Source organism: Gigantopelta aegis, chromosome 15, assembly GCF_016097555.1.
Source record: "Gigantopelta aegis isolate Gae_Host chromosome 15, Gae_host_genome, whole genome shotgun sequence".
Taxonomy (NCBI): Eukaryota; Metazoa; Mollusca; class Gastropoda; order Neomphalida; family Peltospiridae; genus Gigantopelta; species Gigantopelta aegis.
Window position 1 is genome coordinate 22,443,792 of NC_054713.1, and position 15,124 is coordinate 22,458,915.

At 36.8% G+C, this 15,124-nt stretch overlaps 1 protein-coding gene across 2 annotated transcripts; it reads right to left on the bottom strand.

Annotated features, from left to right (window-relative positions):
• Positions 1-2,363: 2,363 nt before the first annotated feature.
• On the bottom strand, positions 2,364-13,594 carry LOC121390012. Of its 2 annotated transcripts, XM_041521707.1 has the most exons (6): positions 13,281-13,594; positions 10,797-10,844; positions 9,047-9,391; positions 5,581-5,820; positions 4,361-4,439; positions 2,364-3,103 (listed from the first exon to the last, which is right to left on the bottom strand). In XM_041521707.1, the coding sequence occupies exons 1-6, from the start codon at positions 13,345-13,347 to the stop codon at positions 2,740-2,742; spliced, it is 1,143 nt and encodes a 380-aa protein (XP_041377641.1). In that variant the 5' UTR covers positions 13,348-13,594; the 3' UTR covers positions 2,364-2,739. The 2 variants fall into 2 exon arrangements, with proteins under 2 accessions (XP_041377641.1, XP_041377642.1); XM_041521708.1 differs by lacking the exon at positions 4,361-4,439.
• Positions 13,595-15,124: the final 1,530 nt, after the last annotated feature.

Here is a 15,124-nt window from a genome sequence, read left to right on the forward strand (position 1 = left end):
TGTGACGGAACATGCTCTTAGGAAGAAACATAGGAAGGCTGCAGGGGAAACGGACATCGTCCACTGAACGAAATATATAAGTTCAGTCCGGACGTGGTAATTATATATTATTTCTGCTCTGTGTATAACCTTGATGTGATTGATGTGACTTTAAATATTTAATACTGTATTATACCAATATTATTTAGACGGTGCTGCCGGTCATCTGACGCAGTAATATGTAGGCTCACTGTCTAAATAATTATTAAAGCTTAGCCAGTCATCCTAGAGGACCTAGGTAAACTGTAGATTATTGTCTTTATTGTGATAGGTACCAGTATTAATTCTGTGTTACAAGGTTACTGAATGAGTAGTTAAGGGTTAATTAAAAATTAACCAGTTAGGAATAGAGTTGTAATTCCTTTATTAATTAAGTTCCCCTGGAAGCGTTTCTCAATTATCACACGTGTGGGTGTTGTGTCACGGTGAAGTGATTAGAATATTGTGTAAACTAGACACCTAGAGATTAACTGATTAAGTGATCAGTTCTGCTTTGTTATTATTTGTTGTTGTTAATTAACTACTGCGGCAGTACATTTGTCAGCGTAGGTTCATACAGATTCCAAACTGTATTGTGTTTTTGTTGTGTTTTCTAGTGAACTAAACGTGCTATATTATACATACTTTATATAAGATCGTATCTCTGATCATACCTAGAGACGAGCCATGCGGGTTGAACTGCCCGTTACAGAGATATCTAATAGATATACAGTTAGGAGAGATATTTGGATAATCGTGTTTCATTCAGTTACGGGTATTATAGGATCCCCGTGACAGGATCCATAAGTACTCTACTAATATGGATATAGCTTCTTAAATTATTATTTCGAAGGTCACTGCCGACATTAAATTTATACGTTTCCGACAAGTACAGATACAGCAAGAAGAAACCGACAACCGAAACACGGTGTCAGTCGCTTTCCAGTAGCGGCGTCGGGTTGCTTCGTATGACGCATGTGCTAGACACTAACATACAAGTTTAGTGCCATGATTAAACCTAACTAAGCTTTAGACTAAAGGACTATGGCATCACATTTCGGAAAGTGTTTGTACTCGAGACACAGTGAACAACATTGACAAACTGTTAACATAGAGTGCACTCTAGACATGGCCTCACACACACAGATAAGGCTAGACGATACCGTGGCCATAAACGTACCATGACACGTTATTCAGTGTCGCGATACGCTCAGTGCGATCTGTAGGTAATTACTGTCTATACTATGATATATTCGAATGAGCAACACATCGTTAGTTCGTAGTGGCGAAATTGTCCCCTGTGTTTGGTGTGTATTCTGTTGTTTAATTTGGGGGGCTGATCTTTTTGGTGTGAGTATTAATATCCATACATACAAACTTCAATACTTCCCTTTGTCGACACATAGATCGCCCACCGTGTATCTGAAGCAAGCGAGTCACTTGTCCACTTCTCAACTCTCGTTCTCTACACACCGTGTTAAGTTTATTATTGTGATCTCTTACATTTTATAGAATCTAGCCACCTTTTTGCAGGAGAAATAGGAATGTACTTACTTGCAGAGCAGAACGAACGTGTTATCTCGACTATCGATATATATATATATATATATATATATATATATATATATATATATATATATATATATATATATATACGTCTATGTGTGTGTGTGTGTGTGTGTGTGTGTGTGTGTGTGTGTGTGTGCGTTCGCGTGCAATGTACAAACCCTCATTTTGGGAAATCGGAGCAAGACGTTTTAAGTAGTCATATCTGTGTTATATCTTACTTACCAACACTTTTTAAACATAACAATGTACCTTTATATACATGTATGTTATATTCGATAATTGTTTATTGTTCCTAACATTTTAATTTCTTTACCCTCATAAGCGGATGGACTCTTGTGGAAAACAATTCAGATGGCACTTAATAATTATCATAATAGTAGTCGTTTCGAAAGAACGCTGTTAATCAATTCATTATAAAGGTAAAACTATGTGACGTGTCATAATTTCGTCTCCTTTTGTAACTTGTGTTTTATGTTAATAAACAGAAATTCTTGTTTCATCTAAGTTTTCGCAATACCCCTAAAATGCATTTTTCATAATTCTAAAACACTCATTCGTCTGAAAAGTAATGGTTATTGAGACAAGCTCTAGCTATTTAATGATGGTATTTCTCTGTTTAAACGTCACAGACTTTAAGCTTCTCTCTGTTATATCCTTATTAAAATTTGTGTTACAGTTTTGTAGATTAACTAAGCTTAGTGTCCCTTTTCACGAACTAAAACTAGGGTATGCGCCTTTAAGGAAACCACTTCTAAAAAATAATAAAACAACAAACAATAAATTAAAAGTTTATTTTTGTTAGTAAATCATTCACATTTATTACATTACGTCAGCCATATGGTTAAGAGTCATACGGATGGCAGGAATCCCGCTGCCGCGATGCCATTGGTTACTCTTTTTGATTAACAAAGCAGGATCTTTTATATGTATGATCCCAGACAGGATAGTACATACCACGGCTTTTGTTACAACGAGAAATAGCCCAATGAGTCTAACGACAGGGATCGATCCTAGATCGATCGCGTTTTATCACTGAGCTACGTCCCGTCCTAAACTGTTTGATCCAGTCATGTTCTACTCGTGTGAATCTAAACTGTTTGATCCTGTCATGTTCTACACGTGTGAATCTAAACTGTTTGATCCAGTCATGTTCTACTCGTGTGAATCTAAACTGTTTGATCCAGTCATGTTGGCAGTGTTATAATAATCTTGATCTGAGATCTGTGACTGTGTTGGTTCATTGACGTGGAGGTACACGTGGTCTCCATCAACACTCGACGGCGTGTTAACATACTGTATAGTATTGTGTTGTAGATGTTCATACGTGTTGCCAGTATTGTGTTGTAGATGTTCATACGTGTTGCCAGTATTGTCGTCAGTATTAAAACGGGTAACATTGTTATTAGCGACGGAAGGGTTAAGATTCGTATCAACGTTATTAGGATTAACATCCCTAATGACGTAGTCCACATCGTCATCATCACTGGTGTTGTGTTTGCCTTTTGTTCGTTTCTTCCTGCAAAATACAAAACATTAAAGTTACATCATCATAATCAGCATCAGTACTATTATTATCATCAGCATTGTGATCATCACTGCCATTACAAGAAGCAGTTACATCATCACCATTATTAAACTCATTATCATCAGCATCGTCATCATCACTGTCATTACTAGAAGCAGTTACATCATCGTCATTATTAAACTCATTATCATCAGCATTGTCATCATCACTGTCATTTCCAGAAGCAGTCACATCGTCGTCATTATTAAACTCATTATCATCAGCATTGTCATCATCACTGTCATTTCCAGAAGCTGTTACGTAATCGTCATTAATAAACTCATTATCATCAGCATTGTTATCATCACTGTCATTTCTAGACGCAGATACATCATCGTCATTATTAAACTCATTATCATCATCATTGTCATCGTCAAAGCTATTACATCATCATCATTATTAAACTCATTATCATCAGCATCGTCATCTTCACTGTCATTTCCAGAAGCAGTTACATCATCACCATTATTAAACTCATTATCATCAGCATTGCCATCATCACTGTCATTACCAGAAGCAGTTACATCATCTCCATTATTAAACTCATTATCATCAGCATTGTGATCATCACTGCCATTTCCAGAAGCAGTTACACCATCGTCATTATTAAACTCATTATCATCAGCATTGTCATCGTCACTGTCATTCCCAGAAGCAGTTACATCATCTCATTATTAAACTCATTATTACCATCATCAGCATTGTTATTATCACTGTCATTACGTTAAGCAGTTACATCATCTCATTATTAAACTCATTATTACCATCATCAGCAGCACCAGCAGCATTAACGTCATCACCAACAATAAGCAATTGTATATGATACCAAACGCAGTATAACCGTGTATCAAGGAGTCCAAACTCTCAAAACAAATGTCAAGGACACATTACCGATGATAACCAATGAAACACATCAACATATTTTAAAATAAGATATACATATCATTTCAAGTTATTTCTCTGGTTATGTCCATGCACGTTCTCCTGGGCACACACCTCAACTATGTGGATGGTGTGTCAAGGACAGTGGGTAAATTGTTAGTGGTTAGTAAGAGAAAAGACCGCTAAGTATCACTCTGGATGGGTGCCGGTACCGTGATTCGAACCCCGTAAGCCGATGACCTCTAAGACAATACACAGTCAATAATTCACAGCGGAATATTTCATGTAACGTATTTGCACCACATCTAAACTGGAAGTGTCAGTTACCTTATATAAATGATAATCACAATAACCACTACGGCGACTATCAGAAATGCACCAACGGCACCACCTACAGTAGCCGCAACTGCAAGAAAACAAAATTGATTTATTAACCGTCTCAAGTCTCATATGTTTCATTATTAGAAAAGAATATACGTATCCAAATATAGAGCGACATTAGAGGTTGCCACAAAATAATATATTGTATACTCTTCAAAAAAAGTAGGGGGAACTGAAATATTAATGTTAATATCAACTATTAGACCGAACATACGTTTTGACCACAAACATCCTAGTAAAGAACGTTCAGGTCTGTTTATCAACACACCGAAACACATTCCATAGTTTGCACGTGGATCACGCAGTTGCCCCGTACACGAACGTGGGATGTCATTCTCGATTTTAAGGGGCGGGACGTAGCTCAGTGGTAAAGCGCTCGCTCGATGCGCGGTCGGTCTGGGATCGATCGCCGTCGGTATATCAAAGGCCGTGGTATGTACTAGCCTGTCTGTGGGATGGTGCATATAAAAGATCCCTTGCTGCTAATCGAAAAGAGCCCATGAAGTGGCGATAGCGGTTTTCCTCTCTCAATATCTGTGTGGTCCTTAACCATATGTCTTACGCAACATAACCATAAATGAAATGTGTTAAGTGCGTCGTTAAATAAAAACATTTCTTTCTTTCTCGATTTTAACCATTTCCAGGAAGGTCGATTAATCACTGTGGAACATTATTTCTGTTAATCGTTTTCATTCTGTTGATCATACAGTTGTTATTGTGTTGTTTTTAGTCATTTTTATTGTTTGCATTTGCAATTTACTGATAACAAAACGTCAACTTTCAAATTGCACTTCTGACCCCAATCGTCTTTCAAGATCTTTGGTGGTCATAAAACCTACTGTAATAATTAGCTACCGGTTTTAATGTTTGCCCAATTAATTCATTATTATCATATAACCATTCCCCACAGCTAATATACCTTACAATTTTGGCCATTGTAAATTCTTATTAGAGTTCCCCTACTTTTTTGAAGAGTATATTTAAAAGTACATATTATTTAATAAATAATAATAATAATAATAAAGAGCATTTTAACAACAAAAACAACAACTATATTATTATTATTATTATTATTATTATTGATATTGTTGTTGTTGGATTTGGGTTTTTGTGATGATTTACCTTCGAATCTTGTTGTTTAGGTGGAGTAGAAGACTATTTAGTACCTGGGAAAGCTTTCGGTTCTGTGTGTATGTTCGTCTTCTCTACAGGAACTGTCGTATCTGATATCTCCGACTTAACCGGCCCTGTTAATGGAGAACTTGTATCTGCTTTCTCTGACTTGGTTGATTCTGTTCGTGATGAACTCAGTGTTGTGGATCTCAGTGATGTGGTTTTATCATAGGGCTGGGTTGAGCTCGACATCGACCTACCGTCTGGCGAATGACACTGAAGTGTCAACGAACCTACAGACGCGAGAAATAAAATAATGATACGCCAACAAATATCAAGACATGATCGGGCCGAATTTACAAAGTTTATGTCTTACACGCGTGTACCTATATACATTTACAATGCTTAAACGCCTGTTTATGACTTACACGCCTGTACCTATATACATTTACAATGCTTAAACACCTGTTTATGTCTTACACGCGTGTACCTATATACATTTACAATGCTTAAACGCCTGTTTATGACTTACACGCCTGTACCTATATACATTTACAATGCTTAAACACCTGTTTATGACTTACACGCCTGTACCTATATACATTTACAATGCTTAAACACCTGTTTATGTCTTACACGCGTGTACCTATATACATTTACAATGCTTAAACACCTGTTTATGACTTACACGCCTGTACCTATATACATTTACAATGCTTAAACGCCTGTTTATGTCTTACGCGCGTGTACCTATATACATTTACAATGCTTAAACGCCTGTTATGTCTTACGCGCGTGTACCTATATACATTTACAATGCTTAAACGCCTGTTTATGTCTGACACGCGTGTACCTATATACATTTACAATGCTTAAACGCCTGTTTATGTCTGACACGCGTGTACCTATATACATTTACAATGCTTAAACGCCTGTTTATGTCTCACACGCGTGTACCTATATACATTTAAAATGCTTAAACGCCTGTTTATGTCTCACACGCGTGTAAATACACACATTTACAATGCTTAAACACCTGTTTATGTCTCACACGCGTGTAACTACACACATTTACAATGCTTAAACACCTGTTTATGTCTCACACGCGTGTAACTACATACATTTACAATGCTTAAACACCTGTTTATGTCTCACACGCGTGTAACTACATACATTTACAATGCTTAAACACCTGTCTATGTCTCACACGCGTGTACCTACATATATTTACAATGCTTAAACACCTGTCTATGTCTCACACGCGTGTACATTTACATTGCTTAAACACCTGTCTATGTCTCACACTCGTGCACCTATATACATTTACAATGCTTAAACACCTATGTCTCACACGCGTGTACCTATACACATTTACAATGCTTAAACACCTGTCTATGTCTCACACGCGTGTACCTATATACATTTACAATGCTTAAACACATGCGTATAAGAAACACGGGCTTCGTTAATTTGGTCCTAACAATGTTTAGTAAGCCGTGACGAAACTTTATCAGACGGACATACATATAGTTCATTACAAGATTAAACTCACAATATAAATACAAGCCATATAAATAGTTTGACACCCAGTAGCCGATATATGTTTCGTGCTGGGGTGTCGTTAAACATTAATTAATTAATTAATTAATTAATTCATTCATTCATTCATTCATTCATTCATTCATTCCATATAAATAATAAAATTGTTATGGCCCACTCTATACTGAGTTATGAGGCACTGTTCGCAAAAAGTATCTAAAAGACAAACCAAGAAGACAACCCAATATAGTTCAGTTAATATATATATATATATATATATATATATATATATATATATATATATATATATATATATATATATATATATATTTCTTCAAAAACGTAGGGGAACCACAGACATCCTAGTTTGCACATGCATCATGCAGTTGCCCCGTACACGTGCGTGGGGTGTAACTCTCGATTTTGACAATTTCCAGGAAGGTCCATTAATAACTGCGGAACGTTATTTCTGTCATTCTTTTTCATTCTGTCGATCATACAGTTGTTATTGTTTTGTTTTTAGTAAAAACAAATTGTTTGAGTTTGCGATTTACTGATAAAAAAAATCCCTTCAACTTTCAAATTTCAAATTACTAAACGAGCTTTCTTTCGTCAGATACCAAAACTGCTCACTCGTTTCATAAAAATGGTATGACAGGCAAGCTAGTTTAGTATTTTATTTATTACAAACCAACTGCGAACAAGCCGCAACGCAGAAGTAAGCAGATGTCGAGACGTACTACAATGTAGTCTACAGGTTATTTTTTTACGAATTGGGTCAGTGACCTACGTCACACGTAAATTTAAACGACGTCACAATGAGCAACGAGACATCAGCAATGTACTGTTTAGATTGTGGTGCGAAACTAGCATTAATTGTCAGTTAATGATGTGTTTAATTTCACAATAATGACTGTATTGTTGATCGGACCAGCAAAGATTGAGCTGAGTGAAAGGGATTGGCTAGATGTGACGTTGACAATTTGTACATAGGGCGGTAAAAAGTGTAGCAGTTTGATGACAAACACTTGACACAACATCTTTTTGGCTTCGTACACAATAGGCACAAATACAACAGCAATTTCAATTCATGACCATATTTCGTAATGGTACACTTTTATATTACACAATTTTGTGCAAACGCGGTTAGACACGTTCATAATCACTGAGCAAAACATTTTCAGCAGCAATTTTCCACTCAATGTTTTCTAGCGGTCATAAAAAGGACGCGTCATGCACCCAGTTTATTATATTGCAGGGAGATGCAAAGTGACGTCATTCGAATACTGACGTCATTCAAATTTTAAAAAACTACCGCGCCAGTCTGCGCGTGCCAATATTACACTAGTTAATTATTGAGTAATATCTTACACTGGTGTATAATAAAGTTAAAATATTATACTGTATATAAAGGAGATCTTCGATATTCAAGAATGCTGTCAGGCTTGTGTTTGTGAACTGAATATTTGCCAAAAAACTCAAACGTATAGTAAACCTTTAGTCATTTCGTTCACACCGGTTGCTAAGACAAAAACTAAATAAATAAAAATAACTACAAGAATACAAAAGAAAAACAAACACAAAATAAAACAATGTGAATCATACATGTACATGTATTTATTTATATTTGCACACGATTTCACAGGTGTGATCTTATTTAGGAAATCTGTAGAACTCTTAATAGTATAGAGAGAGAGAGAGAGAGAGAGAGAGAGAGAGAGAGAGAGAGAGAGAGAGAGAGAGAGAGAGAGAGAGAGAGAGAGAGAGAGAGAGAGAGATAGATGATGAGCTGATTTCTAGCAGATTGCCTGGGTGTGAATGTATGTATGTGTGCGTGGGTATATTTTGTGTTTGATGATATCCATGGTGTCGCATAATAAATATATTGCTGGCTAGCTCTGTTAGACCACTATGAAAGGACTGCAACAGTAATTGAAGGAACATGAAATGCGTCAGTGAATTAAAACAAAACGTATTTACCTTGACCATCCGTGATGATTAAACTGATGCAGTACGTAGTATTCTCGTTCCCAGCTCTCGTCGTCAGTTTAATGAACACTCCTTCATTTTGAAGATTCCGCCGATACATTGGAATAGTTATATTAATCTTCTTACAGTTATAAATAACTGGCCCTTGTGATGATGATATATGTAATGTTGATGTACAGTTTCTGTCTGGAAGTATAACAGGGTTTATACCAATCTGAAGGGACTGTCTTGTCTCAAGTGTACAGCTGCAACTGACTGGGTTGTTGGCAGATACGAACGCGTCAAGAAATACTCCTTGAACATCACTGGCAGCTTCATTTGTACACAAGTGTATCACTAAAATGAATAATAATAATAAATAAATGAATATCTATGTATGTGTGTGTGTGTGTGTGTGTGTGTGTGTGTCTGTCTCTCTGTCTGTCTGTCTGTCTGTGTATGTCTGTCTGTCTGTCTGTATGTGTGTGTATGTATGTATGTATGTGTGTGTATGAATGTGTGTATGTCCGTGTATCTTTGCCTATGTATGTATGCTTGTTTTGGTGTATGTGTTAATTATAAAATGAAATCACTTAAATTAATATATTTATTAGCAGCTTATATAAACCGTACACAAAAATATAATAATCATATTAATAACTATACTGCTATACTGAGAGTACTGCTAAAGCAATACATGTCCCCTACAGGGATCAACATATTTTCGTACATTACATGTATCTCCTAAATTCAAGAACAATAATTCAATGAAAAATTATTAAATCGAAATGAAACTTAAACTGGATCTGTACATGATAAAGCTATCTTCAAGCATTGCACATAATGTTTTTTAAGTTCAAGGGTCATAACTGCTTGAAATATTGATAAATTACTATGAAAGTCAAACTTGATCTGTAACAGAACATGATGGAGCTATGCAAACAAATTTAGCTGAATACATTAAGGCATTGCTTAAGAAAACAACCTAATTTTCGTATCTCCTAAAATCAAAGTCCCTAACCCTGACAAAATTGGGTAAATCGCCATGTATGTCAAACTTGATCTGTAACAGTGTATGCTATAACTGTACAAAAACATTCAGCTCAATATCTCAAGGCGTTCTAAAAAATACATCCTGAAAATTATATGTGGGACAGATGGACGGACAGACAGACAGAAGGACGGAGATGAAACCTAGTCTCTTCCGGTTGAACCGGTAGTTTCGAACAACAACGCTATGTTTGACGTTAAATACCATTACATTGCTAATATTTAAGTTCGCTAATAACAAATACTTGACATATTAATCACTAATACACAAAAAGTAGGAAGAAACCCGTCAGCAGCTACGTATTTAACCGGAACATTATTGAAAGGGGTTGCTGTCGGGTTTCTTCCTATAGTGTGTATATTATTGGTTAATGTGCAATATGTGTTAATGGTATTTAATGTTAAACATAGGGTTATTGTTGTATTAGAGCGGGGATATTTGCCTACCCAGTGGTAGGCAGCAATTCTATGTTTTCACTATACAGTTATCTCTGGCGGCAGAGAACGGGCGATCAAATGTTCGCCTAGCTCTCGAACGGCAGAGTATTCGGGCTACACATCTTGATGAGAATAGCCAAATTGTACAGGTCACAAGCTTACATGTATTGGTCATCATTTTCCAACACATTCAGTAGCTAGGATATAGAATACATTTATTTTAATATGGTGCATTGAATCCCAGGTGTTCTGTTTAATTCATTATATGACATACCTGGAAAGTTACTGTTTCGTGTTGATTCTGTTGGACAAGCCTTGTTAGCTGAAATGACAGAATTAACCATAATATAATGTGTGGTTATCTTAACATGAAATAGGAAATATATTGTGTGTATGTATTATTAATTAGCATTTATAAGATAAACATATAAGCTATAAAAGTCGGGAATTAAAAAAATAAATAAATGTGTTTGTTTTGGTAGTATTTTTCTTTTTTTTAACATTTTGTACTGTGTGCGTGTCTCCTATAACATATACCAGTTTTAGAAGTGATGAGTGTGATTACTTTATTTATCTGACAATCAGTCGCCTTTCAGAGATAAAGTAATTGGCGATGGGTATTATAAGCAGTTGTTTATCAACATATATCGCTAGACGGGTATACTATGCCACGACACGTATCACAATGTTGTTTGCACTAATCTAAACCCCGCCCCTAAAATAAAATAAAGAAAATGCTAAACAATGTAAAGTTTATTGTATAAAGTTTTTAACGTAGAAACATATCGGTCATCTTAGTGTAATGAAGTTACTATTAAAACATCCCCTTTTCATAACTATGCACAGAGTGGTTGAGAGAACTAAGTCTTGTAGAAGCCATATTATTACACTTCACACATATACTGGTATACTGTCGCAAACTAACACATAAAGCTGACAATATTGTAGGAAACAGTATCATGGTAGGCAGGGTTGCCATGTAAGGTTATACAATAGATAATCATGACACTTAGAAGATATGCATTGAACTTGTTTCTCATAATAAAAACGTTAAACGTTAATAACTCTTAGTGTTAAGGATGGAGAGAGAGAGAGAGAGAGAGAGAGAGAGAGAGAGAGAGAGAGAGAGAGAGAGAGAGAGAGAGAGAGAGACAGACAGACAGACAGACAGACAGAGGTAAACACCATGCAGACATTTTGCTCCAACACTTCTCTATTTAAGTGGCGTTGTCAGACACAATAGCCCCTTAGCTACCGTGTCATAAGCATAATACTAGTATGCCACTTATTTCTTGACAATGGGACAGGCACTATTACTATAGCTGAACTGAATCTGCTCGCTAAACCAAACATTTGAACGCCATGCATAAACTAACTCCCAATGCACGTATTATCATGTACTCCAGTATTGAAAACAGAATATATTATCTTTATCTGTAATCTGTGTATGCTGCTAACTAGTGCACAACGAAAGTAACTTCGCTTTCTAGGATCTTATGTTTGAGGTTGGTGTACAGTTATGGAGATATGGTATAGAATGTCGGAAGGGGCAGGCTGATCTGTCAGCTGTCTGTGCGTTCTTTGGCAACTACCTGTACCATGAACAGTTGTCTGTACTGATATTTAGTACAAATATTCCAACCAGTACTTTTTACCCCAATTAGGATCCCACCATAATTTCAGAAATTCAAGATCCGAAATGAGTGTGTATCCACGTTTTTTTCAATATATATGAGTAAACATATTCATACATACAGACACAAACAAACACACACACACACACACACACACACACACACACACACACACACACACACACACACACACACACACACACACACACACAAAGTAGAAGTATATTAAAGGCTGTGGTATGTGTTATCCTGTCCAGACCCTTTGCCGCTAATGAAAACAAACCATGTAACTGGCTTCCTCTAAAGACTGTGTCGAAATTACCAAATATTTGATATACAACAGCCGATGGTTAATTAATCAATGTGCTCTAGTGCTGTCGATAAACAAAACTAATTTTAACTTGTTTAACTGTTTTAGCATGCATTTTAAACAGACACATGCCTTTTGATATAAAGCAGTTGTTCATTTTGAAAATAAACAACTAGGTTTATGGAAGACTCTTAGTAGCTGTCTTCCGGTCTCTGTCGCTAGGTTTGTGCTCCAGCCAGTGAACCATGACTGGTGTATCATAGGCCGTGGTATGTACTACCCTGTCTGTGGGATAGTGCATATAAAAAATCGAAAAAGAGTAGCCCATGAAGTGACGACAGCGGGTTTCTTCTCTCAATATCTGTGTGGTCCTTAACCATATGTCTGACGCCATTTAACCGTAAATACAATGTGTTGAGTGCGTCGTTAAACAAAACATTTCTTTCTAGGTATGTGCCTACTCTCTCTCTCTCTCTCTCTCTCTCTCTCTCTCTCTCTCTCTCTCTCTCTCTCTCTCTCTCTCTCTCTCTCTCCTTTCTTCACTCCCTCTCTCAATCTCTATCCCTCTTTTCCTTCCCCTCCCTCCCTACCTTTCACTCGCACACACACGTGTACACACTCACAAACACACACACACACACACACACACACACACACACACACACACTCACAAACACACACACACACACACACACACACATACACATTATCTTTCACTGTGTGTGTGTGTGTGTGTGTGTGTGTGTGTGTGTGTGTGTGTGTTCTCTGATCTCTCACGTTTGATATAAATTAATAAATAAATAAGTATACAGACCTTGAGAGAAATGTGTCATTAGAATAACGATAAGCACAATGATCTGCCAAGTCGTAGTAGGCTCCATGATTAACCGTTGACACACAGTTCTGTTCTTTAGTCTTAGTACAAACACTATTATCGTCGGTTATGTTTCGTCATATCAATGGCTATTTGTAAACCACGGTTCTCAAGAATTTCCATGTCTCGGTAATTCTACATTTTGTTCTAGTCAAACACACTGAAAATAGACGAGTGTAAACATGCTAGTATATATGTGTATTATGTCGTCAAATATCGAAACCTGAACGAGGAAGTACATATCTAACGTGGACGTACACCCGTGTACATAAATGTAACTTCTTCGGGTAAATTGTCGAGGGTATGTATCGGCCAATGTTAGAAACCGTTTCGGCAGGGTTTTTTTTTATGGTTTTAAATTTATTGATATGCAGGTACATGGTCGTGTCTGAAATTATGCTACTCATTGGGGAGAAGGGTGTATAGGTATAGAGGTGATCATAATACTAGTGTTTGTTGACACGAGACACAGCTATGCTATTTATTAGGCACAGTATAAATTCTAATTGCAGTTTTATATTAAGGCAAAGCGGAGTAAAATATGTACCCGAAAAAAAGTTAAGCCGTCCTGCTATTTTTGCCATGAGGTTTGAATGTCTGGGAACTGTTCCCAAATCTGCGGCATAGAAACCAGTGCGTGAGCCGTTTCTTGAAATAGTAATTCTTTAACAATAAATAAGGACAGCAATAGCAACATTTTTAGGAAGGATGGAAATGTTTTATTTAACGATGCACTCAACACAGTGAGATCGCCCGCACTGGCAGGTAGAGGAGAGCAGACGCAGTCCGGCCAGTTTTGGTAGCGGGTGGTGGTGTTTGGTACTATGAGATTTGCAACATGTTTTTGTAGGAATTTAGGAGCCAATTGAAAAGGCAACGCGTGAATTCCTTATGGTGATCTGAGGGACAATTTGGAGCGGTTCGCCGAAAGAAAAAGTTGAGCTAATTTGTTTTTGTCACGGGCCTCGGTGGTGTCGTGGTTAAGCCGTCGGGCATAAGGCTAGTAGGTACTGAGTTCGCACCCAAAGCTAGTTTTAACAACTCAATGGGTAGGTGTAAGACCACTACACCCTCTTCTCCCTCACTAACCACTAACAACTAACTACTGCCGAGGACAGACAGCTCATACTAGCTGAGGTGTGTGCCCAGGACAGCATGCTTGAACCTTTGTTGGATATAAGCACGGAAATAAGTTGAAATGAATAACGACTCAATGGGTAGATGTAAGACCACTACACCCTCTTCTAACTCACTAACCACTAACCCACTGTCCTGGACAGACAGCCCAGATAGCTGAGGTATGTGCCCAGGACAGCATGTTTGAACATTAATTGGATATTAGCACGAAAATAAGTTGACATGAAATGAAAATGGTTTTGGCTTCATTTGATCTAATAAGCAGCTCGTTGCTGGAACCCACATCTCTGTTCTAAGGAATTCTTTAATAGGTTGCCATTTCAACCAGTCAAACAAACGTTATTGGAGCACCATTGTGTTCATCCTTAACACACGATCACTTGGATAGACAGATTTTCAGTAATATATTAAAAACTGAATTTCTAAGAATTTGTTGACTTTTGTAAACTTTATTTTTAATGTATAAGCAGTAATAATTATGCATTTATAAATGAAACACATGTAATGAAATAAAACTAATCTGAATAAAAATTACTTAAAAGTAAAAACAAATAAAACAAGCCAACACACGAACATACATACCCGGCGCGGATCCAGGATATTTTAATAGAGGGGGCCCATAACCCGTTGTAGGTTTTTAAAAATAG

Bases quoted from the DNA above. Each gene is read 5' to 3' on its own strand.
- LOC121390012 (XM_041521707.1), bottom strand. From the start codon at position 13,347: ATGGAGCCTACTACGACTTGGCAGATCATTGTGCTTATCGTTATTCTA. The intron at 5,821-9,046 runs GTAAATACGTTT...TCGCGTCTGTAG, and splicing joins AATCATCACGGATGGTCAAG to GTTCGTTGACACTTCAGTGT. The intron at 4,440-5,580 runs GTACTAAATAGT...GTTTTCTTGCAG, and splicing joins AGAACCGAAAGCTTTCCCAG to TTGCGGCTACTGTAGGTGGT.